The 24,079-nt window shown below is 36.5% G+C and overlaps 5 protein-coding genes across 6 annotated transcripts in view; 4 read left to right on the forward strand and 1 right to left on the reverse strand.

Moving 5' to 3' along the window:
• LOC142343149 (EEF1A lysine methyltransferase 2-like) overlaps positions 1–19,487 on the forward strand; it is an 87,121-nt gene extending 67,634 nt beyond the window's left edge. The window contains exons 2-3 of the mRNA XM_075394844.1: positions 7,518–7,928; positions 19,075–19,487. Of these exons, the coding sequence (XP_075250959.1) occupies positions 7,536–7,928; positions 19,075–19,392 (711 nt within the window). The 5' untranslated portion in view covers positions 7,518–7,535 and the 3' untranslated portion in view covers positions 19,393–19,487. The remainder of the gene's footprint in view (positions 1–7,517; positions 7,929–19,074) is intronic.
• LOC142343147 (26S proteasome non-ATPase regulatory subunit 7-like) overlaps positions 1–24,079 on the reverse strand; it is a 392,943-nt gene that overhangs the window by 291,822 nt on the left and 77,042 nt on the right. The window lies entirely within an intron of this gene.
• LOC142343148 (peptidyl-prolyl cis-trans isomerase-like) overlaps positions 1–24,079 on the forward strand; it is a 615,561-nt gene that overhangs the window by 170,927 nt on the left and 420,555 nt on the right. Inside the window, exon 1 of one of the 2 annotated variants that reach the window (XM_075394842.1) lies at positions 9,370–9,376. The exons of the other annotated variant lie outside the window; for it this stretch is intronic. The gene's annotated coding sequence lies outside the window, so the exon portion shown is untranslated. Of the gene's footprint in view, positions 1–9,369; positions 9,377–24,079 lie in introns of those variants that run through there. 2 annotated transcript variants of the gene reach the window in all.
• LOC142343142 (uncharacterized) lies at positions 317–7,215 on the forward strand. The gene is made up of 4 exons (XM_075394834.1): positions 317–866; positions 2,203–2,482; positions 2,803–3,054; positions 6,729–7,215. Exons 1-4 carry the CDS (start codon positions 338–340, stop codon positions 7,165–7,167), a joined length of 1,500 nt encoding a protein of 499 aa, XP_075250949.1. The 5' UTR covers positions 317–337; the 3' UTR covers positions 7,168–7,215.
• Positions 19,595–20,678, forward strand: LOC142343150 (uncharacterized). Its single transcript, XM_075394845.1, has one exon. It carries the CDS (start codon positions 19,684–19,686, stop codon positions 20,353–20,355), a length of 672 nt encoding a protein of 223 aa, XP_075250960.1. The 5' UTR covers positions 19,595–19,683; the 3' UTR covers positions 20,356–20,678.

Here is a 24,079-nt window from a genome sequence, read left to right on the forward strand (position 1 = left end):
TTCATATTTGGCAAAATGTTAAACAACAGAACTTTTCTTCCTCTTAAAATCATAGAGGTCCAAGAACTTCCTTGAGCAACACCGCGATATATCACTGTTCAATTCTGACTACGCCCGCGATCATTTGCGGAAGCTTTGAATTTTTAATTTTTGATATTATTTTTCCTTTTTTAAGTACTAACCAATCTTAGTAATTTGGAAGATGGCGTATAGCTTGCTTGATTTTGCAAAAGAAAATGGTTTGAAGTTACAGCTCCAGAAATGCAACTTTTGTCAATTTCTTGTCACCAATGAATATGTGAGGTCTTTATTTCAGCGCAAACGCACCTGCTTTCCGATGATGCAAATGTTCATACAAAAAATGAATCGTGTTAAAACGATCGTATATCATTGGAGATCGTACAGCAGTATTGTAAACAACTTGTTTGCTAACAGTCAAACACTGAAGTGCTTAATTGAAACAGATATAGATCCATTGCCTTCTTTTTCATCCCTCAGTGACTGTATCAAGGGAGCTCATGCAGCCTCAAATTTCTCATTGCTGAGAAGAAACAGGTCACAATCGTTTTCAGTTGCTCTATTTGAAGATGCACGCAGTGTTAATGAGGAACTTTCAACCATTGTACACTATTCAGGTGAACGGATATCTATCAACGGTAGAAAGTATTGGATTTGGTATCCCAGTGAAGAGAAACCAGAGTCAGTTTTACTTGCTCTGTTGTCGGATAATGGAGCCCAGTTATCCATTGAGATGCCAATTAGTGAAACCATTGGTGCAATACAAACAACCATTCAATCATATGATGCTTCGCTGTTGTGCTGCCATCTACAAATAGATGTCAAGGGTTTTCCGATGAATGAATTAAGTTAGTTTACTAAGTTATTAGTTTAAAAAGAAAAGACTGTAATATTCCTGAAATTAGCGAAGGTTAAATAATTACAGAGAAAGGCAGATTAGATTATTGAAGACCTTGAACTGAACAAGCATTGAGAAGCAAACTTCTTTAAGTATAAGCGCATTGCTAAGTGAACCGTAAGGGTTTCCAAGTAAATGTACCATATTGAATAATATAAAACATGCTACAGGGGAAAATTTTTTTTGATGGCACTATTTTCAAGCTTATTGCACCTTCAGATTATATTGAATGCGAACTTCACTTCTTTCATATAGTTTTTAATTGATCTTTGGCGGGTATATCCAAAAAATCAACTCTATTGCACTTTAGCATGCTATGTTATGGCAATACAGAGACTTTCTTGTGTGCAACAAGCCTAAAATAGGAAGAATACGATTGCGGACTTTCAGATCCGAAGAAGAATCAATTTTTATTTGTTAAAACCAACTCTAATGGTGCGATTCATTAAAAAAAAATAGATGGGATGATGGTTCAGTGCATTATCAAAGTTTGCCCTCTTGTTGCGAGGGCATTACAAACTTTCTCAGATATTTCGCTACCTGCGTCATGTGTAACCTAAGCGGGCGTTTTAGTATGACCCAAAGGTCTTTGTACCAAGAGATGAAGCGATTTAACACGTTTTCACACTTCTCTATTTTGATCTAAATTATTCTCTGGCGCAGAATTTTTTGGCATTGGAACTCAACTGAGAGTTGTTACTAATAAAAGTCTGATGTATACCTCGCCAAAATGGGTTCCATTTTTAATTGCTCTCAAACGAAGTTTATAGCAATTATATTAGTCCTGTTGGTCTTTTTCATGCGATTTTTCGCTTTACCGATTTTTCGTCTGAGCCATTTGACTTTTCGTCCTCAGAAACGGGATAAAGAGTTAGCGGCCAGTGGTCATTAAGTTCTCATATAGCCTTTCAGCTGGCTAGTCTCCAAGTATGCGATTCACAGAAACTGTTTTGGAGACTTATACTTATGGTGTGAAGGGCGGTTCTTAGAGGTTCAAGACCCCCTCCCCACGGTCCCCCCACCTCAATGTCCCCCCTCGGTGGCTAGCTACTGCCAAAGCCAACCGGTCGTTTGAGAGCAATTCGCCCGACGTTAGTCGGTTATGTTTTAAATCTAAATTTTAGTGATGTAAAACAAGCGCTTGAGACACCATGTGAAGCTCCTTAATGAATTGTCCTAACCACTACCCCACTAAAAATACCAAAGGAATTTAAAATTTTGTCACATTTTCTGGACGTATTATTTTTCTTGTACATAATCTGTTGAAGAGTGTTTTTTTTGTTCAGATTTTTTCGAAGAAAGTCTTGACTCGGTGAACGAAATCCGACAACTTTACTGGTTTAATGTAATTTCGATGCTACTGAATAACGCGAGAGAAGACGCAAAAGAAAGGGGCAGCTGTACGTGGTCTGTTTCACGATTGAATGACTTCATGAGCAAAGTGTATCTTTTGGAGAGTATGCTCTCTCTGCATCACACACATCTCTCGGTGGATCCTCGGAATGCCTTCATTGATAGTGTTGCCCTTAAATGCTTTGGAACGCGACTTCTAAATGACATTTACAGGTTTATAATCAATTACCACTAAAATTAGGTGATAATGTTTTGGATTTTGGAATTAGTGTTCATCAATGATTTTTTAACATGATTTCTTTTAAAAGTTGAACGGTTTATTTTGTTGCCAAAAAGCGTATTTTATGTGGAGATTTGTGATATCCTCTGCTCTCGCTTTAAGTTTTTCAGTTGTTCGCTGTTGTTGGGGAATGAGGACGGAAGGATTCTTTTGCTGAGTCACGTGCTCATTTTTCATGTTGGAAGCGAAGCGGATATAACGTTTATCATTTAATATTATTTTTTTTATTAGTTCCTCTGTGCTGATGTTTTAGTCTACTTGGGGAAAAGAAACCAGCGGCTTTGAATCTGCTTCCCAATTTTTACGGAAACAACGACACCCTGTTGCTTCATTCATCCCGCCGTGTATTCAAAGAACTGTGGATGGATAGAAAGGAGATACTAGATAGGTTACTTCCTGACCATGAAAGCACAAACCTCAATCCTATTTACAGTCCAATGCCAGACAGGGAAGCTGTGCTGAAGGCACGAGAGTACACGTCACCATCACTGCTCCTGTCTCGCAAGTAAGTTACGCCTGAAGCAAATCGGTCGCATTATTAACGAATCAGGCAACCGATCGTGGGGCTTAAATCAAAAATCGGATATTTTTGTTTTTGCATCCCCCTGTTTAGTAATTGGGATCTATTATGTTTCGCCCCCCCCCCCCCCCCCCAGCTTAGTGAGCATAAATTTTTTATGACCCCCAGGCGCACGTGCTATTTTCTTACATAGTAACGTGCTATATAACACCATATAATTTGTAACTGGGGGTCATAAAAAACACTGGGGGGGGGGGGGGGGGGCTAACAGAATAGATCCAGTAATTGCATATTATTTGCACCCCAGACGCACGTGTCATATGTTTGCATAATTTTTTGTAACAGCACGTGCTGTGTTACGGGGGGGGGGGGGGGGGGGGGGGGGCACGCTGAAAAAATATAAATTGAAACCTGGAAGACGCTTCGTGGATTTGTTATTGCTTGTGGAAGTAATTCTAAATATAGGAATCCGGCTCATATTTCATCTTACTCAAATTTAGGCCATTTACCATAATAAAAGCACATGAAAAAGCAATGTTGAGTATGGTTTAAATTTTACACAAATTTAGACTATTTAACATAACAAGGAGGCTCGGTAATGTGCGTTCGCACATAAAGTTCCGACCCCGCTCATCCACATTTTTGGCATAAAAGTATACCAAATGAGGAACAGATAAAAAACCCCCAAAATTTAAGTATTTTTCAAAAAAAATGTGTATGAAACAAATAACACAGCGGAGTAAGAAATGACGCATTACATTCATGAAATCAGTCGCTATTAAGAAAGCAAGTCAAGAGGAACAACAAAATCAAACAACAATAACAACAAACATTAATTACATCCGAACTTTTGTCCATTTAAAAAACATACTAATAAGCTCAAAATAGCGTCGGCTAAAACTGAAACTAAACGAAGTAACAAAATAACTCGTACTTCACTAGAAATGATATGAAACTACTCTATAAAACGGGTCGGTAACAATTAGACAAAAAAATTGGCTTATATTTTTAAAAAGAAATAATTTCAAAATAAAGAAAACCATGAGATGACAATTGAAAACTTTCACTTTCAATTAAATTTTGCGAAAAAAATTTATTAAATTTTGTGAGAAACGCTGTCGAAACCGTGAAGCCATATTTGGCCACACAAAATATGTTCAATTGAGTCTTCCCGAAGGCCAAAAATGTCTTATAGGCCTGCTCAATAATGAGAATAAGTAACAAGTAGACCAAAAAGAGAAAAAGAGAAATTTATTTAAAACTTTTTTTTGAAAATAATTATTGTCGAAGTCATGAAAGCCAATAGCTACAAAAATGAAATGATTAAATAGGTTCTTCTTTCCGTCCAAAGAAATGCTTGAGACCTGTAATTAGTCAGAATATGTTTTACGTCTACAAAAAGAACGTTAAAAATAGACAACAATCAAAATTAGTTCACTTTTTGTGCGAAAAACCCGTGTCGAAGCCAGTAAGTTCATAACGAATTCGTTGAAAAAAAACATTCGATTTCATGCACATGCACCTTCCCTTGACAACAATATTGACATATTTGACCTGAATTTAACGATACTAGTTAACAAATAGACAAAAAAGAACAAAATTGCGAAGTTAAACCACGCTGAAAAGTTCTTTATTTTTGAAAAAAATTGTTTTTGAAGTCATGAAAGACATCAGCTATCTATTAAAATCAGAACAAAGGCTCATTTATTCCTTCATGAAATGCCAATGAAACCTCTTATTATCCAGGTAATTTCATACGACTAAAAGATAAAGTAAAAACGACAGTTAAAGACAATTGTAAAAAAAATTCAATTAAATTCTTCGAGAAAGGGTTGTCGAAGCCGTTAAAATCATAATCTATCACTTTCAAGACTTTTATATGTCAATTTTGCCTTATTTTCAACGCGAGCAATTTAATATCTGAAGTGTCAGTAATATGATAATGTGACAAAACGTGAAAAAGGGGCCAAAACCTAAAAGTAAAAAAAATCGTGAAATCTAGTGGTATCAAAGCCAGAAAACAGTAACTTAACGCGTAAAACCGCAAAAAGATTAACATTTAATTCAGTAGAAAGAAGAGGAGGAAGAAGCATTCTTTCTTTGCTGACAGTAAGCTACAAAATGACCAAATTAAGATAAAATTAGTGTCAAAAGTTCAATAAGCCATGTTTATTTAAAAGCAAACATTTTTAAAAGTAAAAACAACCCTAATCTTTCGAGTAAACAAAATAGATACATTCATTTGGAATTTTTTAAGAACCCATTTGGACCTATCAACAGTGAGCTTTGATGTGAATTGTTCTGTTCTTTAATTAACATAAATAATCTCATTTTTTAAAAAAAAAGCGCCTGATTACAATCCGAAATTTTTTTCGATTGCAACAGTTCAAGATTCGACCAAAACCTGCCCAGGCATTGCTGTTCGTCCATTTAGAACATTCAATTGTTTCAAAGGCTTTAGATCTAGACAATTTGTTAGTTAAAAGATCAAAAATAAAAGAGTAAAAATCATAGAGTAGAGTTAGCAAATAACGATAAAACTTTGATTCTAGTGTACTCTCAATGGAAGTGGAAGTAAAATTAGCTCGCTTTGTAGTTTACAAAAATTATTTTCGTTGTTATTAGGGTGTGAACTTCCGGCAAATTTAATCAAAGTGGACTAAAGAAGCTTATATCGGACAATTTTTGATGAAAAAGGCTGAATTTTGAAAAATTTTGCGAAAATTTTAGACATAACAATTAAATCAAAATAGTTAACAGTTCTTTTCTGTCTCTAAAATTAAAATCAACAGTACTATTGTTAGCAGTTTTTACCAATTTTAGCACAATTCAGGAAATTGTTGGCGAAATTCCGGAAAATGTGAAAAACATCGGAAATCCGTCTATTATTCACAAAACTTCAAACCTCGATAGCTTACTGTAAAACACGAAATTCAAAAAAATCTTTATAATTCCATATTCTACGCGGAAGGGGCTTTTTAATAATACCACTCACAACTCGATGAATATATCGATCAATTCATCGATCGGTCAAAATTGTCTGAACAAAAAAAAACCCATTTGAGTATATAGTTCCTCCCCCCTCAAGAGGGGTCGGAACAATAAAACCACAACATTGAAGTGGCACCGTGTACATGCATTTAATTTGAATCGAGATGTGAAACAATTTCAGATAAAAACACAATTTTTTTAGTTCGTTTTAACCATGTTCACAATTGCTTTTCCAATGTTCTGGTTTTATTATGGTAAGTGGCCTAATTTGGAGATGAAATAGAAGCTGGATCCGCATATTGGCAATTACTTATGGAAAATATTAAAGAGATTTGTTTAGTTAGTCTGTTTGTAATCAGATCACTGTGAAAACTGAGAACATCAGATAAAGATACGAGCTTCTGGGAACAAGTTTTTGGTGGTTAGAACACTAGTTTAAGTTCAGCTAAATATGCTTGTGGCCTATTCTGAGGGGTGAAATCATTTCAAGGAACAAATATAAATTGATACTAAATAGAATGAACTCAAATGTTCAAATTGTTCCATTGTTCACATTTGAAGCTCTAATTAGTTCTCCCTCTGGCAGATTTAATTATTCCTCGCTTGGCAGTAGCTCATAGCATTTATTTCTGAATATTTTTTATTTCATTAAATCTGTTTCTATTTAGGACCGATCCGTTTATATCACCAGAACTGGAGAAGACAACCAACGTGTGTTACAACATCGACAGCACTATAACCGATTTCAGAACTACAGTATTCAGAGCCTTGAAAAACAAGCGAGAAGACATCTTTTTCAACCATTATCTTCAGAAACATCTAATGCTTTTCAGCCATAATTTATTTGCTGCCCTTTGTGTGTTGAAACGCCTCAATGATTCATATCTGGAGCCTGGAAGGTTTTCGAATAAAACCCAACTAGCAGCTGAACGAGCGTGGGCATTCAAATGCATAGAAAGTTTGCTGATGGATTGTGGAGTTTTGGCCTTCAAAGTGACGCGGTCAGATATTGAGTACAAAAATACACAGACAAATACGCAAGGCAAGAGAACTTCAACGAAGAGAGAGCTGCAGTTTGTTCATGCACTGTTTCCTGCATTTGTGTGAATTTTATTTTGTCAATCTGAAAAAGTTTATATCAAATGGAAAATTGAATGAGTCTTTAATGAGCAGATAAAATAGAATGAATTTAAACAGACAAACTTAGGCTCATAAGGAACCTCAAAAGCATAAAGAGTATCGAAGAATAGGTTTGTTTTAATAAATCATTTCCTGGAACCCCACAAAATATTGAGGCAATGAGTTCTGCGACTTAATGCGTTTTATATTTCAGGATCTATTTCTTTATCCTATATATCTCCCGCTTGTTTCATATTTTTTATTTGCTGGTGTATTTTGGTTGTACACAGCTTATAAGATGTTACATAAACAAGATAGCTTTTCGTGATAATTTTCAGTTTGTTTATGATTGTTTGATGGAAGATGAGTTTGAGCCATCCTGTTTGGGAACTAAAGAGCACTGGGACTGTGCGTATGAAGCGGAGTTACTGAATTTTGTCTCTAGTCAAGAAGAGGGAGAAATCTGGTTTGGAGAAAAAGTGCAAAATGAAACTGTGAACTATATTGTGCAGCATATTGAAGATAGATCAACGTGTATTATGGACATAGGGTGTGGCAATGGCATGTTTCTCATACAGTTAGCATCCAAAGGCTCCTTCTCTAATTTGAAAGGCTTCGATTACAGTCAGAAGGCAGTTGAACTTGCTAGAAGCGTCGCTGAGAACAGGCAAGCAACGGCTGTCGATTTCTTCCTTGGAGATTTCCTGAGTGATGAGTTCGATCACAAGTGTCAAATTGCCATCGACAAGGTGTGTATCTCAGGCCGTTCATTCTTCTCTCTTAAGGCAAGCTGGAAGTGCTGGGTTAGTTGTTGGTCCGCATGGCAAATGTGACTCCAACTAGGACCATAGATAGCCTCAAAAGCATAAACACGAATTCCCGTATAATCAACCGGTAATGCACGAGTGATCTCAAGTTCATTTTAAATATGAAAGATAGGGAAGACTTTGGAACTACTGTTTGTAAAGTACTTGATTTATCTCAGGATTATGATGATACAGCTGATATCAACTCCTACGTTTGCGCCCTAGAATAATCTAAAATCGTTTTATGGAAGATATCGGTCTCGAAAAAAAACTGCGGAAAAACCGAAGTAATTTTAGATAGGAAATAAAAACACGCAAGCAAACCCCCCGGCAATAAGACCCAACGGAAATAAACCCTGCTTGACTATTAAAGAGCTACGAATTTAGTGCGTTTGGCCATGCCTTAGCGGCCAATGGGTCGACATGAAACTGTCAGAACTGAACCAACTATCACGACCAAAATTGAAACTCAAAAGATTCTACTGTATGATTGAGTTCTAATCTGCGCATAAGCAAAATACGACTTTCTTGTGAAATTAGGAGGCCAAATAAAGTGTCGATTGCTATTGGAGGGCATTTTAGTTGAAGTGAATAATAATCTCTCAAAACGCCCGGATGTTGCAATTTTAGCATTTGATTTCAATTGCATGCTCATAGTTGATGGTAGTTATGGGAAAAACCGCTGACTTAATTTTGGATAGGACATAAAACCCCGCGGAGATAAACCCCAACTTGGACTATTAAAGAGCGGCAAATTTGGCCATGACTGGCGGATCATCACAATGGCTTAGCGGCACGTGGGACTTTATATGCAACTATCACAACCGAACAAATTATCACGATCAAAATTTAACATTTGAATTGGGTTTATCTCCGTGGGATTTATTTCCTATCTAAAACTAAGCATTTTTTCCGTTGGAATTTATTTCCTAGACTCGAAAAAAATGACGTTGTCATTATTCCTACGAATTAAATTACAATGGCAGTTGTGTACAGCGGATAAGTGGAAACTGTAGTAGAGGAAAGAACATAGATTTCACTAGGTAATAAAATATTTGAAAAGGAATTGAGCGTGTAGGGGGCCTTCAAATAGCGTAACGAATGGGTGGGAGGTCGCAGATTAAATAAGTAAGGCTTGATCTGGAAAAAAGTCACAAATTTCCGCTGTGATATGACAAACATATTTACGTAGTTAAATGGTACTATTAGATCCCTTTCAGTGTATTAGGACATTCAGAGGTATTTTATCTTTACGGAGAAGCCTTTAGGAGCAGAAATCTTGGTCTTCGTAAAGAGTGGGCTGCGACTGAGTTATTCTTCTCTGGAAAGTTCAATATTCAATTTACTTTTTGAATATCGAGTGATGCTTTTTCTTCACAAACTTATTAAATAGTTATTTTTGTATTTGTCATTTTTAATTGCTCTCAAACGAAGTTTGTAGCAATTATATTAGTCCTCTCGGTCTTTTTTTAATGCGATTTTTCGCTTGACCAATTTTTCGTCTGACGCTTTTGACTTTTCGTCCTCAAAAACGGGATAAACAGGTAGCGCCCAGCGGGCATTAAGTGCTCTTAGAGCCTTTCAGCTCTGTTTCAGCTCAAATTAGTTTGGAGACTTATACTTATGGTGTGAAGGGCGGTTCTTAGAGGTTGAGACACCTCCCCCACTATTGCCTCCACCCCCCACCGAGCTGTTGCCCACCCCATCAGCCCCCGGTGCACCCCCCCCCCCCCCCGTGACTAGCTACTGACGAAGCCAACCGCTCGCCGGTCGTTTGAGAGCAATTCGCCCGACGTTAGTCGGTTATGTTTATATTGGTTTTTGACAAAACTTCAGTAGTTCAACTAAATACAGCGCGTAAATGTTCATTTACTCTTTGATTCCCCTTAAAGATCGTCTCGGATTTTTTGTTGAAGCAGTTAATTTTTCATTTGCTCTCAAACGAAGTTAAGGATATATTATAAAAATGTTGAACTTTTTATGCAAAAATTTTTGCCCTTTTTCGACCGTATTGAATTTTGAATTTTACGCCCTTTACTATTTCGTTTTGTGTGCTCTAAATTTTTATCTCATTCACAAGTTTCAGCAGCTGAACTCAAGTGGCGGTAGTTCACTACTAAAAGTCAAGTGTAAACTGCGCAAAAATTGATGTAATCTCTTTTCACCTCAAATTTTATTAGTGGTTATAGTTGTATATAATAACCTCTAGTGACGTGATTTGAAGCACCCGTTTGTGAATTTAGTTATCCCCCTCTCGACGGAAGCAGGCTGCAATAGAATCGAGGTCCCACTAGTCATTCGAGAGCAGTTCTTTCGACGTTTGTTGGTTATATTTGAAATGAGTATAGCAGGTTTTAACTTTTATTCGCAGATGTCGGCCCATCGATTAATAGACCATATTGCATCAAAATTTTTACGCAAAAATTATGATACCTTATTTTGAGTGAAATACTTTCAGTTCTTTTAAAACCACACGCCAACTTGGTAGATAGACGATTTCCAAAGCTTGATTGTTGTAACCAAAGCTCTGTAAATATTCAAAAATAAACAGTTTATATCTTAAGCAAGATATTAGAGAGTGCATAGAATTGTCAAGATTTTCTCTACTTTCACAGGAGGAATGAAGGAAAATTGTGTTTTAAGCAAAATTTATCAATCTGCATATAACGCAGATTAATCAGTGATGGGAAAATAAGGAGACTGAGAATTGCGCCGTTTGAACATAAATTTTCTGAAGGAAGTTTTTAATTGCTCTCGAGCGAAGTTTGGATAAACCTGCTAGTCTCTCTTATGCGATTTTTTGTACGAGCGAGCAACTTCTCGTCTGATCGTCTCTCTCGCGTCTGAGCATTTGTCTTTTTGTCCTCAAAAAGGGAATGAACAGGTAAAGCCCCGAGGGCATTAAGTTTTCTTAGATTCTCGCAACTCACTTTTCAAGATAAATTACTGGCGCAAAGAACGTTTTTTGAAGTTCATCGGTCTTAAATAAACGATCTTATTGTTCATCTTAGTTACCAGGTCTACTGCCGATTGATAGTGGTTCTGATCCTTTTTCATTGAGAAGCAGGAGAGCCTGTCTACCATGTCTAATCAAAGCAACACCAAAGATTTTTTGTAAAATTTGTTAATAGCCGCCCTCAGCAGGCTATTATTGCGTTCCTATTTTTTATTTCGTCAATTTGTTCCCTTTTTGCGGCTTTTTCGTTTTGCGTAAAGTTTTTGACTTCTTCAGGGTAGTTTCATTGTTCCCTCTTTGTGCTCGAACTGCTTTTCAACAGCAGTTGCTCAGCAAAGCAATCTGAAAGAACGGAGTCACTAAAGAATGAAATCAAGAATAGGAGTCACTAAAGAATGAAATCAAGAATAGAAACGGGATTAAAACCAAAAAAGCCCAATTTTAGATTGCCGGTACTTGAAATTTGTTCTTTTAGTTTAGTTACCATTTCAAGTGCTTATTGGTATTGATACTAGCCGTTGTATCCTCTCGTTAATTAACAGGAATATGTCTAACGACAAAATGAGAAAATGGAATCAAAATAGTTCGCACTTTCTCTTACATAAATCTTTTTGTTTTTTATGCAAAAAATGTTCACCCTTTTTTGACCGTATGGAATTTTGAATTTTACGCCCTTTACTCTTTCGTTTTGTGTGCTTTAAATTTCTATCGCATTCACAAGTTTCAGCAGCTGAACTCAAATTTTATTAGTGGTTATAGTTGTATATAATAACCTCTGGTGACGTGATTTGAAGCACCCGTTTGGGAATTTAGTTATCCCACTCCCGACTGAAGCAGGCTGCAATAGAATCGAGGTCCCACTAGTCATTCGAGAGCAGTTCTTTCGACGTTTGTTGGTTATGTTTGAAATGAGTATAGCAGGTTTTAACTTTTATTCGCAGATTTCAGCCCATCGATTAATAGACCATATTGCATCAAAATTTTTACGCAAAAATTATGATACCTAATTTTGAATGAAATACTTTCAGTTCTTTCAAAGCCACACGCCAACTTGATGGATAGACGATTTCCAAAGCTTGATTGTTGTAACCAAAGCTCTGTAAATATTCAAAAATAAACAGTTTGTATCTTAAGCAAGATATTAGAGAGTGCATAGAATTATTAAGATTTTCTCTGCTTTCACAGGGGGAATGAAGGAAAATTGTGTTTTTAGCAAAATTTATCAATCTGCATATAACGGAGATTAATCAGTGATGGTAAAATAAGGAGACTGAGAATTGCGCCGTTTGAACATAAATTTTCTGAAAGAAGTTTTTAATTGCTCTCAAGCGAAGTTTGGATAAACCTGCTAGTCTCTCTTATGCGATTTTTTGTACGAGCGAGCAACTTTTCGTCTGATCGTTTTTCTTGCGTCGGAGCATTTGTCTTTTTGTCCTCAAAGGGAATGAACAGGTAAAGCCCCGAGGGCATTAAGTTTTCTTAGATTCTCGCAACTCACTATTCGCTAGAGCCAAAACTTTTCAAGATAAATTAATGGCACAAAGAACGGTTTTTTAAGTTCATCGGTCTTAAATAAACGATCTTATTGTTCATCTTAGTTACCAGGTCTACTGCCGATTGATAGTGGTTCTGATCCATTTTCCTTGAGAAGCAGGAGAGCCTGTCTACCATGTCTAATCAAAGCAGCACTAAGATTTTTTGTAAAATTTGTTAATAGCCGCTCTCAGCAGGCTACTATTGCGGTCCTATTTTTTACTTCGTCAATTTGTTTCCCTTTTTGCGGCTTTTTCATTTTGCGTAAAGTTTTTGACTTCTTCGGTAGTTTTATTGTTCCCTCTTTCTGCTCGAACTGCTTTTCAACAGCAGTTGCTCAGCAAAGCAATCTGAAAGAACGGAGTCACTAAAGAATGAAATCAAGAATAGGAGTCACTAAAGAATGAAATCAAGAATAGAAACGGGATTCAAACCAATAAAGCCCAATTTTAGATTGCTGGTACTTGAAATTTGTTCTTTTAGGTTAGTTACCATTTCAAATGCTTATTGGTATTTATTAATACTAGCCGTTGTATCCTCTCGTTAATTAACAGGAATATGTCTAACGACAAAATGAGAAAATGGAATCAAAATAGTTCGCACTTTAAGTTCTCTTACATAAATATTTTTGTTTTTTATGCAAAAATTTTTACCCTTTTTTGACCGTATTGAATTTTGAATTTTACGCCCTTTACTCTTTCGTTTTGTGTGCTCTAAATTTCTATCTCATTCACAAGTTCCAGCAGCTGAACTCAAGTGGCGGCAGTTCACTTCTAAAAGTCAAGTGTAAACTGCGCAAAAATTGATGTAATCTTTTTTCACCTCAAATTTTATTAGTGGTTATAGTTGTATATGATAACCTCTAGTGACGTTATTTGAAGCACCCGTTTGTGAATTTAGTTATCCTCCTCTCGACGGAAGCAGGCTGCAATAGAATCGAGGTCCCACTAGTCATTCGAGAGCAGTTCTTTCGACGTTTGTTGGTTATATTTGAAATGAGTATAGCAGGTTTTAACTTTTATTCGCAGATGTCGGCCCATCGATTAATAGACCATATTGCATCAAAATTTTTACGCAAAAATTATGATACCTTATTTTGAGTGAAATACTTTCAGTTCTTTTAAAACCACACGCCAACTTGGTAGATAGACGATTTCCAAAGCTTGATTGTTGTAATCAAAGCTCTGTAAATATTCAAAAATAAACAGTTTATATCTTAAGCAAGATATTAGAGAGTGCATAGAATTGTCAAGATTTTCTCTACTTTCACAGGAGGAATGAAGGAAAATTGTGTTTTAAGCAAAATTTATCAATCTGCATATAACGCAGATTAATCAGTGATGGGAAAATAAGGAGACTGAGAATTGCGCCGTTTGAACATAAATTTTCTGAACGAAGTTTTTAATTGCTCTCGAGCGAAGTTTGGATAAACCTGCTAGTCTCTCTTATGCGATTTTTTGTACGAGCGAGCAACTTCTCGTCTGATCGTCTCTCTCGCGTCTGAGCATTTGTCTTTTTGTCCTCAAAAAGGGAATGAACAGGTAAAGCCCCGAGGGCATTAAGTTTTCTTAGATTCTCGCAACTCACTTTTCGCTAGAGCCAAAACTTTTCAAGATAAATTAATGGCGCAAAGAACGTTTTTTGAAGTTCATCGGTCTTAAATAAACGATCTTATTGTTCATCTTAGTTACCAGGTCTACTGCCGATTGATAGTGGTTCTGATCCTTTTTCATTGAGAAGCAGGAGAGCCTGTCTACCATGTCTAATCAAAGCAACACCAAAGATTTTTTGTAAAATTTGTTAATAGCCGCCCTCAGCAGGCTATTATTGCGTTCCTATTTTTTATTTCGTCAATTTGTTCCCTTTTTGCGGCTTTTTCGTTTTGCGTAAAGTTTTTGACTTCTTCAGGGTAGTTTCATTGTTCCCTCTTTGTGCTCGAACTGCTTTTCAACAGCAGTTGCTCAGCAAAGCAATCTGAAAGAACGGAGTCACTAAAGAATGAAATCAAGAATAGGAGTCACTAAAGAATGAAATCAAGAATAGAAACGGGATTAAAACCAAAAAAGCCCAATTTTAGATTGCCGGTACTTGAAATTTGTTCTTTTAGTTTAGTTACCATTTCAAGTGCTTATTGGTATTGATACTAGCCGTTGTATCCTCTCGTTAATTAACAGGAATATGTCTAACGACAAAATGAGAAAATGGAATCAAAATAGTTCGCACTTTCTCTTACATAAATCTTTTTGTTTTTTATGCAAAAAATTTTCACCCTTTTTTGACCGTATGGAATTTTGAATTTTACGCCCTTTACTCTTTCGTTTTGTGTGCTTTAAATTTCTATCTTATTCACAAGTTTCAGCAGCTGAACTCAAATTTTATTAGTGGTTATAGTTGTATATAATAACCTCTGGTGACGTGATTTGAAGCACCCGTTTGGGAATTTAGTTATCCCACTCCCGACTGAAGCAGGCTGCAATAGAATCGAGGTCCCACTAGTCATTCGAGAGCAGTTCTTTCGACGTTTGTTGGTTATGTTTGAAATGAGTATAGCAGGTTTTAACTTTTATTCGCAGATTTCAGCCCATCGATTAATAGACCATATTGCATCAAAATTTTTACGCAAAAATTATGATACCTAATTTTGAATGAAATACTTTCAGTTCTTTCAAAGCCACACGCCAACTTGATGGATAGACGATTTCCAAAGCTTGATTGTTGTAACCAAAGCTCTGTAAATATTCAAAAATAAACAGTTTGTATCTTAAGCAAGATATTAGAGAGTGCATAGAATTATTAAGATTTTCTCTGCTTTCACAGGGGGAATGAAGGAAAATTGTGTTTTTAGCAAAATTTATCAATCTGCATATAACGGAGATTAATCAGTGATGGTAAAATAAGGAGACTGAGAATTGCGCCGTTTGAACATAAATTTTCTGAAAGAAGTTTTTAATTGCTCTCAAGCGAAGTTTGGATAAACCTGCTAGTCTCTCTTATGCGATTTTTTGTACGAGCGAGCAACTTTTCGTCTGATCGTTTTTCTTGCGTCGGAGCATTTGTCTTTTTGTCCTCAAAGGGAATGAACAGGTAAAGCCCCGAGGGCATTAAGTTTTCTTAGATTCTCGCAACTCACTATTCGCTAGAGCCAAAACTTTTCAAGATAAATTAATGGCACAAAGAACGGTTTTTTAAGTTCATCGGTCTTAAATAAACGATCTTATTGTTCATCTTAGTTACCAGGTCTACTGCCGATTGATAGTGGTTCTGATCCATTTTCCTTGAGAAGCAGGAGAGCCTGTCTACCATGTCTAATCAAAGCAGCACTAAGATTTTTTGTAAAATTTGTTAATAGCCGCTCTCAGCAGGCTACTATTGCGGTCCTATTTTTTACTTCGTCAATTTGTTTCCCTTTTTGCGGCTTTTTCATTTTGCGTAAAGTTTTTGACTTCTTCGGTAGTTTTATTGTTCCCTCTTTCTGCTCGAACTGCTTTTCAACAGCAGTTGCTCAGCAAAGCAATCTGAAAGAACGGAGTCACTAAAGAATGAAATCAAGAATAGGAGTCACTAAAGAATGAAATCAAGAATAGAAACGGGATTCAAACCAATAAAGCCCAATTTTAGATTGCTGGTACTTGAAATTTGTTCTTTTAGGTTAGTTACCATTTCAAATGCTTATTGGTATTTATTAATACTAGCCGTTGTATCCTCTCGTTAATTAACAGGAATATGTCTAACGACAAAATGAGAAAATGGAATCAAAATAGTTCGCACTTTAAGTTCTCTTACATAAATATTTTTGTTTTTTATGCAAAAATTTTTACCCTTTTTTGACCGTATTGAATTTTGAATTTTACGCCCTTTACTCTTTCGTTTTGTGTGCTCTAAATTTCTATCTCATTCACAAGTTCCAGCAGCTGAACTCAAGTGGCGGCAGTTCACTTCTAAAAGTCAAGTGTAAACTGCGCAAAAATTGATGTAATCTTTTTTCACCTCAAATTTTATTAGTGGTTATAGTTGTATATAACCTCTAGTGACGTTATTTGAAGCACCCGTTTGTGAATTTAGTTATCCTCCTCTCGACGGAAGCAGGCTGCAATAGAATCGAGGTCCCAATAGTCATTCGAGAGCAGTTCTTTCGACGTTTGTTGGTTATGTTTGAAATGAGTATAGCAGGTTTTAACTTTTTTTCGCAGATGTCGGCCCATCGATTAATAGACCATATTGCATCAAAATTTTCACGCAGAAATTATGATACCTAATTTAAATGAAATACTTTCAGTTCTTTCAAAGCCACACGCCAACTTGATGGATAGACGATTTCCAAAGCTTGATTGTTGTAACCAAAGCTCTGTAAATATTCAAAAATAAACAGTTTGTATCTTAAGCAAGATATTAGAGAGTGCATAGAATTATCAAGATTTTCTCTACTTTCACAGGGAGAATGAAGGAAAATTGTGTTTTTAGCAGAATTTATCAATGTGCATATAACGCAGATTAATCAGTGATGGGAAAATAAGGAGACTGAGAATTGCGCCGTTTGAACATAAATTTTCTGAACGAAGTTTTTAATTGTTCTTAAGCGAAGTTTGGATTAACCTGCTAGTCTCTCTTATGCGATTTTTTGTACGAGCGAGCAACTTTTCGTCTGATCGTTTTTCTCGCGTCTGAGAATTGTCTTTTTGTCCTCAAAAAGGGAATGAACAGGTAAAGTCCCGAGGGCATTAAGTTTTCTTAAATAAACATTAAGTCCTAAATAAACGGTCTTATTGTTCATCTTAGCTACCATGTCTATTGCCGATTGTTAGTGGTTCTGATCCTTTTTCATTGAGAAGCAGGAGAGCCTGTCTACCATGTCTAATCAAAGCAACACTAGAGATTTGTAAAATTTGTTAATAGCCGCCCTCAGCAGGCTATTATTGCGCTCCTATTTTTTACTTCGTCAATTTGTTTCCCTTTACCTCATTCTGCCGCTTTTTCATTTTGCGTAAGGTTTTTGTGACTTCTTCAGGCTAGTTTCATTGTTCCCTCATTCTGCTCGAACTGCTTTTCCACAGCAGTTGCTCAGCAAAGCAATCTGAAAGAACGGAGTCACTAAAGAATGAAATCAAGAATAGGAGTCACTAAAGAATAAAATCAAGAATAGAAACGGGATTAAAACCAATAAAGCCCAATTTCAGATTGCCGGTACTTGAAATTTGTTCTTTTAAGTTAGTTACCATTTCAAATGCTTATTGGTATTGATACTATCCGTTGTATCTCATTAATTAACAGGAATATGTCTAACGTCAAAATGAGAAAATGGAATCAAAATAGTTCGCACTTTAAGTTTTCTTACATAAATCTTTTTTTTGTTTTCCATTTCTTCTGTTCTTTCAATTCCAATAGGGTTTTATGGAAATCAGTGCCAGCTTTTTTCCGACACAATTTTGGTTTAGAAGGCATTGATGGACACAATTTCGGTTTAGAAGGCATTGAATTATGCTCACTATTCACCAGGACAATGATGTCCAGTCTCAAATTTTCAATCTGTCTCATCTCATTTTTCTGTTTTATACAAGATCTGAGGGATTGCGTTGAATTGGTTGTGCTCCCCGCCCGTTGGGTGAGACGAACGTATATAATATCCACAACGAAAGTTCCCCTCATTGGTTGACATTCCATATCAATAGCGGTCTCCTCTAATTGGGTGAGTTGCCAATCTTCAATTTTCAATTACCTTATCGACTGAATCTCATAGCTGTGGATCTCGTGCAATAAGAATTATGGCCACCCCTCTCATAAGGGTCCCTGAGACAGCTTGCGCTAACTGAGAGTACGCTAATGACAAACCAGCTGGTTGAAAATTTAAAAAAAACAGCTCTGTATTTCAGAGAACTAACAGGGAAAGCCTCCTAAAGACTCGAAAGCTCAGGGTACAAATTGAATGCCTATTTTGTGACCTTTGTGAGGGTATTGATCATACTTCATCTGCTTTTGTAAGACCAAAACCACACCTTGGAGCATTTGAAATAATACTCGGTTGCTGCAGCGGGGAGGTTATGGTTACGTCCGACGCAACTAGTTGTGATGCACCCCAATTAGGCAAGGAATTGGCTCCAGGCCGTAAATGGTTATCAGTAATCAAATTCTTCTGTTTTCACACGGGTGACAAGTTCGCCAAATTTGTCCCATGGTTTTGGCAATCTGAGGACTTTTTTCATATAACTGAGCACCTATCCGGTACTTCAAAGCTGCCTTGAACTCATTTGACATAAGTTGAAGACCTGGGGTTAGAATATAAGATCAGATTTTTTTTTCAATGATATACGAAGTTTTCGTTCAACCTTTCACTTATCATGAAAAGGAAAAACCAAATCAAAAACTTCTTGCTCACCCAGAGAACGAGATCTGGGTAAAATATTGTCAGCACGCTCATTTTCTTCATGGAATCGCAACTAATAGCTTGTTTTCCTTGATGTAAAAAAGGGGTCAAAATCGACGGAAGAAGATGAGCTAGAATGATGTTCCCGCATTTCATTAGGTGGGAGAAATGCTTGATTCTATGATGTATAAATATGATCGTTCAACCTGTGCGATATGAATAGCGATTCTTAATTGTTACAGGGGACGTACGATGCAATATCATTGATGCCTACAGCAGATGGTGCACCGTGTTCTGTGAAACAGGCTCCTGATTTCTACCGACAAGTCTACAAGCGAACTGTACTCAATTGTATTGAGAAAGTCAGCAGCAGCAGCTCATCTCGTCACAAAAATTCTCCCTTCCAATTTCTCATTACATCTTGCAACTGGACAGAAGATGAACTGTGCCAATTTTTTCAGCCCGAATTTATTAAAGTGGACACTATCAAACGAAAAGCTTTTTCATTCGGTGGCTCCACTGGTCAAACATTTAGCACAGTTGTTTTCAGAAAAGTTTGAATGCATAAAATGACGATGCCATTCAAATTCCACATTTCCCATTTTCAGCTTATTGAATCTTTTTAAAAATTGAATTGTACCAATTTCGAAAACGATTGATATTGGTAACACTTTGAGTATGATGCATTTCAAGGTGTCTCTAAATACTGATTGTCCACAAATTTGGAACCACTGTTTTTTTTGTGGCGCAACCAAGCTGTAGTGTATTTGGTTCTGTATTGTCTTGTTTTTTTTTTCAGATCCGCTGTTGTTTTAACTTGTCCCCTCTTGAACAACTAACAGTTTACCATTATGGACACCAGTCTCGATGCGTACATTAAAGACAAGGGAATCAAATACCCTGGACGAGGCCGAGGAAATCGAGGTGGCAGGGGCAGTGGAGGCGGAAGAGGCAATTCTGGTCGTGGAAACTTCAACCGAAACAACAGTGGAGGCGGTGGATTTGGTGGCCGTCAAAGCGGTGGAATGGTCACGAAGAGGTCACAACCTGGAATGAGTGCTGGAGCCTCGCTACACATCAGCAACCTAGATTTCGGAGTGTCAAATCAAGATATTGGTGAGCTGTTCGGAGAGTTTGGAGAGATCAGGAGATTCGCGGTTCACTTCGATCAGTCTGGACGATCAATGGGAACTGCAGATGTCCACTACGTCAGCCCAGCCAGTGCAATGCGAGCCCTGAAGAAGTACGATGGCGTTCCTCTCGACGGACGTGCAATGAGGATCGAGATCTCTAGCAGCATGTCTGGTGGATCCATGATGCGAAGTGGTGCAAGCTTTGGCGGAGGATCTTGGGGCTCTCCTCGACGTGGTTTTGGTGGAGGTGGATCAAGCCGTGGCAGTGGAGGATTCAGGGGATCCCGAGGTGGTCCGCGTGGTGGAGGCCGTGGTCGTGGTGGACGACAGCCGGTTCCCTCGAAAGAAGATTTGGATGCCGAGTTGGATACTCTGACTAAATCAGCCTAAAATAACTAAACGCTCAAACTTTCAACTCGTTAAGAACTGCGAGCTTTTTCCTATACAAACAAGACTCGTTGACGTGTTCATAGTAAGAAAACTGTCCATTTTTGTGTCCTCTGAACCTACTGCAATTTAATCTAAGTTTTGTTTGCTGTTGAATATTCGTATTTTAGCCTTTGACGTGACACTATTGGTCATACATTATTAAATGCTGTTATTTCTGATGTCGTCTATTGATATGATAGTTATGTGAAATGTTAGTCATAACTACTACCCACTTTTCCATATTCTGTTGTTGTGCATGATTTAATTCAAGTCTGATTGACCGATTTTTATTACAGTCCTTGTGATCAAATAAGTGCGGTGCGCATCATTTACCTTTCTCGCATCATCAAAATATTTTACATACCGCAGTCCAATTATTAACTATTGGGTTTTTTTCCATAATTTCTTAATATCAGACAAGCAACAATGATGATACAAATGCCTAGCTGTGTAGAAACAGTATATAAACTTGCAAACAATTTTTTATTACTATGTGCTTCCATTTATATGATTAAGTTTAGCTCGACCATGGTTCTAGAATTATGCCAAATTCAAATTTACATTTTTTTACCCTGAAAAATGACTTAAAGAAAAATTTTACGGAAAATCCTGGACTTGTAGGTCGTCGCGCAGAGTTTTAAAGTACGAGAGTTCTATTTTCTTACTTGAAAAACTCTTGTAATTGAGAGTTCTTGTTTAATTGCTCGCAAACAAAGTTTGCAGCAATTATATTAATCCTGTTGGTCTTTTTTGTATGCGATTTTTCGCTCGGCCGATTTTTCGTCTGACCCATTTGACTTTTTGTCCTTAAAAAAGGTGTAAACAGGTAGTACCCGGCGGGCATTGAGTTTCATTAGAGACCCTTAGCCGGGTTTTGTAGTCCTTCAAATGCTTAGTGTGGTGAAGCTACTGGTAAGGCCGTAGCTTAAGGTTAAACAGTCATTTGAGTTTTTGATCCAAAAAATGCTGCAGTTTTCCGTCATTTTTCAAAATTTTTGTCTAAAATTGAGGTTGGTTAAAATTGATAAAGGTATTTTGCCAGACAAAAAAACTTTTTATGATCATTTTTAAGAGCTATATAATTTGGTAATCCAAACAAAAACACGAAAATTTATACAAATTTTTACGAATTCTTGCAAGGTTTTTAAATGTTTGTCCAGAGCCAGGGGCACAGAAAACCTCCTTAAGCGTTTGATAATAAGTAACTGAAACTTTTTTGGGGATGGAATAGTTTTCAACTTTTTAATATCACAATTTTTTGCAGTTCTTTGCAAGTTTTTTGAAAGATATTGATTTTTTTTTGAAATTTCATCCGGCACCAGGAGCCAAGGGACCTTCTCCAAGGGTTGATGATAAGATGCTGCATAATTTTTATTGTTTTTGCAATGGTTATCAATATTTTATTGGCTCGAGTTTTAGCAGTTTTTTGATTACATTTTTCAAATTTCAGAAAAATATGTTCCACTTTTATGAATCTTTGAGCCAGTGAAACTTAGGGATACTGGCTAGTCTCTTTAGACAATGTAATGGTCCTGAAGATATTATTTTCACGAATATTAGCACACTTTGTTAAAATTTGCAACTATTTTTAAAATTTTTGAATACTTTTGTCCTTTTCTGAGATACTGATCATTACTGGTCACCGAAACTTTCAGATGGATTACGTGAAAGAACTCTAGAGACAAAAATTGTTTTGGACATTTTTTTCACTGCGATATCTGGAAACCTTTCTTTTAAATGTTGCGGTTTTTCGTTTTTGCAGAGTCGAATCTCATCTTGGAAAATGTTCCTACCTCTTTCTGTCTCTTCGTCGGTTAGGGTTTCTTTTCTTCTCTTTCTCGTTCTCATTTTATCTCTCATACTATTCTCTCTCTCTCTCTCTCTCTCTCTCTTTCCTTAACTTTTTTGTTGATGGCACACTTCAGCTGCTGTTATGTGGCGTGATGTCATCTATTACCCTCGTTAACGCTGATTTGTTGCAGAAATGTTAAGTCATAAATGTACTAGTACTTTTTGGAACATCATTGTTAATTGCTCTCAAAGTAAGTTTGTAATAATTATATTAATCCTCTTGGACTTTTTTGATGCGATTTTTCGCGTGACCACTTAAGACGTGTGCTGAGGTAGGGTTACCTAGGGAGGTTACTCTAACTCTGTCTTATGGAGTCTCAAGAATATAGTATATCTTAAGGCTTACCTGACTAACTAAAGTTCTATTCCTCTAGTCTGTTACTCTTCTATCTGAGCTTCAGTAGACAGTGCACCGGCCGCAATGCTAAAGTCTAACGTATATCTCAATACAAAACAAGAGCGGAGTAGAGAGAGAGAAATATACTTTATTATTATATCAGGTCTGACTGGTACCGACTAAAGGGTAGAGTTGTCTTGTTGTCTCTGGGAATAACAAATAAACATTCAAGGGAAAGGTATTTCCATAATTTCAACCAATCAGGGTTGAGTATTTTAGTATTTATTTATTAAATAAAACAAGTTTATAAATCCTTTTGTTGGAAGTCAACACTGACTCCATCTTTCCGGGTTTTAGTTTTTGTTTTTTGAAAGTCTTCTTTACTGTATATCGAAACGAATTAATTTCTCTTCATTCTCTCTGAAAGGTTTTTCTTCTTTTTTGGTTGAAGGTGTTGCTTTGTAGTCGTGGTTTTCAGATAATAGATCCCTGGACACAGGTTGCCCACATAGCAAGGATGAACATCAACAACCACAAAAGTATCTATTCCACCACCACACTTCCAGTGGGTGAAGATCCTTCTGTGCCGCTCCAGTGTTGATGGATGTGGTGCTCCTGTTGTCCAGTGACTTACCTGACTTACCTGATTTGTATGTGTTAGCTGTTAAAGTGTTTATTATTTTTCTCTATGTAAATGTTCTTTGTTATTACGTAGTATCCCTTCCGGTGGGAAAAAGAAAAAGAATGTATTTTGTTCCGTTTATATTTAGAAATCGTTTGATTTCAATGGCGTAGATTTCCTGGTTAACTCCTGTGTTTGAATGTTTTTTGTTATGGAATTCCATGGAGAAATTGAGGGTAGTAGACTTTTTGTGGCTTTCTTGGCCATGTTGGATTTTGTAATTGAGATGAACATGTTTTACTTCTTGAATCTATTCGAGATCAAGAGTCATTCTGATGTCTGTCTGTTTACAATGGTTTTGTTATACTTCTACAACGTCAAATTATATGACTGCGCTTTTCGTATCTGTATATTTTGTTATAATGCCTAAAGGGTGCTTATTATTTTAAAGATTGTAATGGGTATGACCCAATTTCCCAATCGTTTGATTTCCATTAACGGGTATTTCAAATGATGTAAAATGTTGCCTGTCCGCGCGCTTATATCCAATAACCGAATTTTCCTTTTTGAGGAAAAAGTACTTAGTAATTTGTTACAAATAAGATGTTAGTTGTTACGAATGGGTTACATGTGTCTATATGTGCTGACATACATATGTATTATTTTGTTTAAGGTACATATTTGTTTTGTTCAGAATTGTTACATTGCATATTTCGAGTGTTAATTTTGGATTGTAAAATTTTCGAATTTCAAAATATTTGAGAAATTCTTTCATTCTGTTTGGTACAAGTGTAATACTAAGTGCTATGTATTTTGTTATGTGTTGTTACAGAATCATTTTTGTACAATGAATTAAAGTTTGCATGTATAAATGT

The sequence above is a fragment of the Convolutriloba macropyga genome, chromosome 7 (assembly GCF_964194025.1).
Source record: "Convolutriloba macropyga chromosome 7, txConMacr16.3, whole genome shotgun sequence".
NCBI classification, from domain to species: Eukaryota; Metazoa; Xenacoelomorpha; order Acoela; family Convolutidae; genus Convolutriloba; species Convolutriloba macropyga.